This window comes from Montipora foliosa, chromosome 12 (genome assembly GCF_036669935.1).
Source record: "Montipora foliosa isolate CH-2021 chromosome 12, ASM3666993v2, whole genome shotgun sequence".
NCBI lineage: Eukaryota > Metazoa > Cnidaria > Anthozoa > Scleractinia > Acroporidae > Montipora > Montipora foliosa.
The window spans coordinates 5,595,704-5,598,203 of record NC_090880.1 but is presented as its reverse complement, the minus strand read 5'-3'; the positions used below and the strand labels follow the sequence as shown (position 1 = coordinate 5,598,203).

Sequence of the window (2,500 nt, the reverse complement as noted above, 5' to 3'; positions counted from 1 at the left end):
TAATTCTCAACGCTGTCAACGGAAAATTCTCGATTCATAAACAGCCTTTATTTAAACTACATATTAATGCTGCGTTAAGATTGTAAGTCCATTTGCTTAATGTGAAAACGCAACTATACTTAACAAAAAAGAAAGGCAAATGATGATACGCATTTTTTGAAGATGCGTCTTAAAATACATGCATAATTAAGTAAGGTCAACTTTGTCTCGGTCACGCAATTCTCATCTAGACGCTCGGAAAAGTTGTCTCGAGAAGGAGGGCTGTCTCGGGTAAGCGAGACCATATAAACAAGCCCTTAATGTCCGATTTTCCCAAAAGTGTGGTGACGCCTATATCAACGAAACAAATCCTACAAATTGACGGCTTGTCACTTATTGCCTCTTGCGAACGTAGGTTGGGAATGGTTGAGAAATCTTTTCAATGAGTTTTCGATTCATTGTCTTTTGATAATTCCGGCTTTAGTCTGTATTTGTTTTATGGCGTGTTTGTGGTGGGGAGTCAACAGAGAAACGTTTGTATTGTGTTTCAATGAAACTGTTGCTGGTCACAAAAGCTTTAAAATTATCTTGTTCCAACACCTCTCTCTCTCGCCCCTCTCTTATAAGAAGTTGCTTGGTATCTACAGAAAACAGGCAAAATCAAACATGTTTCTTTCATCTTTGGCGTAATGCAGATTTGTGCTTGACGTAAGTCGTTTGCTGTTTGTGTTTAGTATCGTTTGACTGATCTTTGTTCTCGACCACTTAGGCAGTCCATTACAAGTCCAATTTATCAACCCATGCGTCTGGTCTATGGACTAGGGCTCGGTGCAATACAAACAGTACCAGTTCCAAGCTTACTTTACACACATGCCTCACAAAAAGAGGATCGACAACAAAGTAAATAACTAACCTGAACATTTCTTCACACTTCACTCTGGCTAATTACTTTGTCAAGTGTTCGACTGTTTCCCGAGGCCAGCAAAGCTCTCCAGAAACAGCAAATGAAGGCAAGCTTCAATGGCAAACTTGTAAGGCTCCTCCTTGCCAACGAAAAATCATTTAATTGCGCCGCGGCCTCGTTTCCTTGTTTTATAACTTGATCTATAGCTCTAACTGTGGCTGTTTAAAATAGACTGATATCAATATGTTTTTTTGAATTAATTGCTCAACAGCAAATCTGAGCTCGAGGTTTTCCATGAGCGAGAGGCTTTTTCTAATGATTTCTGATAAACAAATTTATTCCGAAGCACAAAACCCATCAATTAAAGATGAGAATAACGCAAAGACAAATTGACTATTCCATCATCCGGTACGAGGGTTTCTCTTCGTGGCACCAACGGCCGGTTGTCTTAAAAGTTGTCAGAATCACCTAAAATGGTTTCCACAATGCTTTAAAAGCTCGTTTAGAGAGTTTGTAGTAGCCCTTCAAAATATTTATCTGGTCGGATGTTCTACGGGGATTTCAGGTTGCTGTAGAACGTCCTTCATGGCTTTTTTGCTTTGTCCTGAAGTTAAAGCAACGTGACGGGTCTGATAAAAAAAAAAAAACTTTACATCGAGTAGTCGTTCTTTTTTCCCGCAAATTGTAGGCAACGTTTGCCCTTAATATGATTCACAAAAAAACTACGGCCAAAATGATAGAAGTTACAAATCTTCAAATTTTCTTCCAACGTCACAGTTCACTCTTACTCAGCTTAGTAAAATTTAAACGTTCTTCTTCTACTTTTCTGAAATATCTAGGAAATCTGTTCAGAAGAAATGTCCAAAATCTTAGTACGCCTCGAAAGTTTAAGTTCGAATATTCGAAAATGTTAACCCACCATCCTTCCGAACACACAATTACCCATAATAATTACTCGTTGGGTGGCTATGTTCTTTTGCTAGATAAATCTCATAAATTTTGATGAACTGTCTTATTGTCAACAGAAAGTTGTTTACTGCCTCGTGTGTGAGTCCCTACAATGTGTTGTTATTTGATTGGTAGGAATCGATGATTCAGCATTCCCAAAATAGAGCTCAGGAGACAAGAAAAATCTAGTTTGGAAAGACTAAATGAACTGAAGCTCAAGTCTTAGAAATCATTTTATACCCGCAGTTTTTGCTTTCACTTCACAGAAGAGTTCATGTCTGAAAGAACCAGTGCATAATGGCATTCCAGCTAGCTCTGCTTTTTACCGGGATTTTCGTTGGGACATTTGCCAAAACTTCTGTGCAAACAACAAAAACCCCTGGTATTAGTAAACCCCAGTGCAACGTGAACAACTTTTACGCCGGACCACACTGCTGTAAGAAGATCGAGCAGCAACTCACTGAGATCAAAGAAGCAATCGCTGCGCTGAAGACAAACGGAACTGGCGGTTCTAACGACAAAGGTGCGCATTTACATGTATACATTTTAGATACTGTTACTTCTAAAACATCAGTGGTTTACGTTTTCGCATTTGTTCCGTCGCAAAAATAATAAATAAAGTTTATTAACATATCAATTTGCAAACAATAAGGCTTGAAAATCTTGATA

General features: G+C 38.5%; 1 protein-coding gene across 1 annotated transcript in view; it reads left to right on the top strand.

The window, feature by feature from the left end:
• Positions 1–2,102: 2,102 nt before the first annotated feature.
• The window catches only part of LOC137980328 (ryncolin-2-like), a 3,218-nt gene continuing 2,820 nt past the window's right edge, over positions 2,103–2,500 (top strand). Inside the window, exon 1 of the mRNA XM_068827745.1 lies at positions 2,103–2,354. Within this exon, the coding sequence (XP_068683846.1) occupies positions 2,129–2,354 (226 nt within the window). The 5' untranslated portion in view covers positions 2,103–2,128. The remainder of the gene's footprint in view (positions 2,355–2,500) is intronic.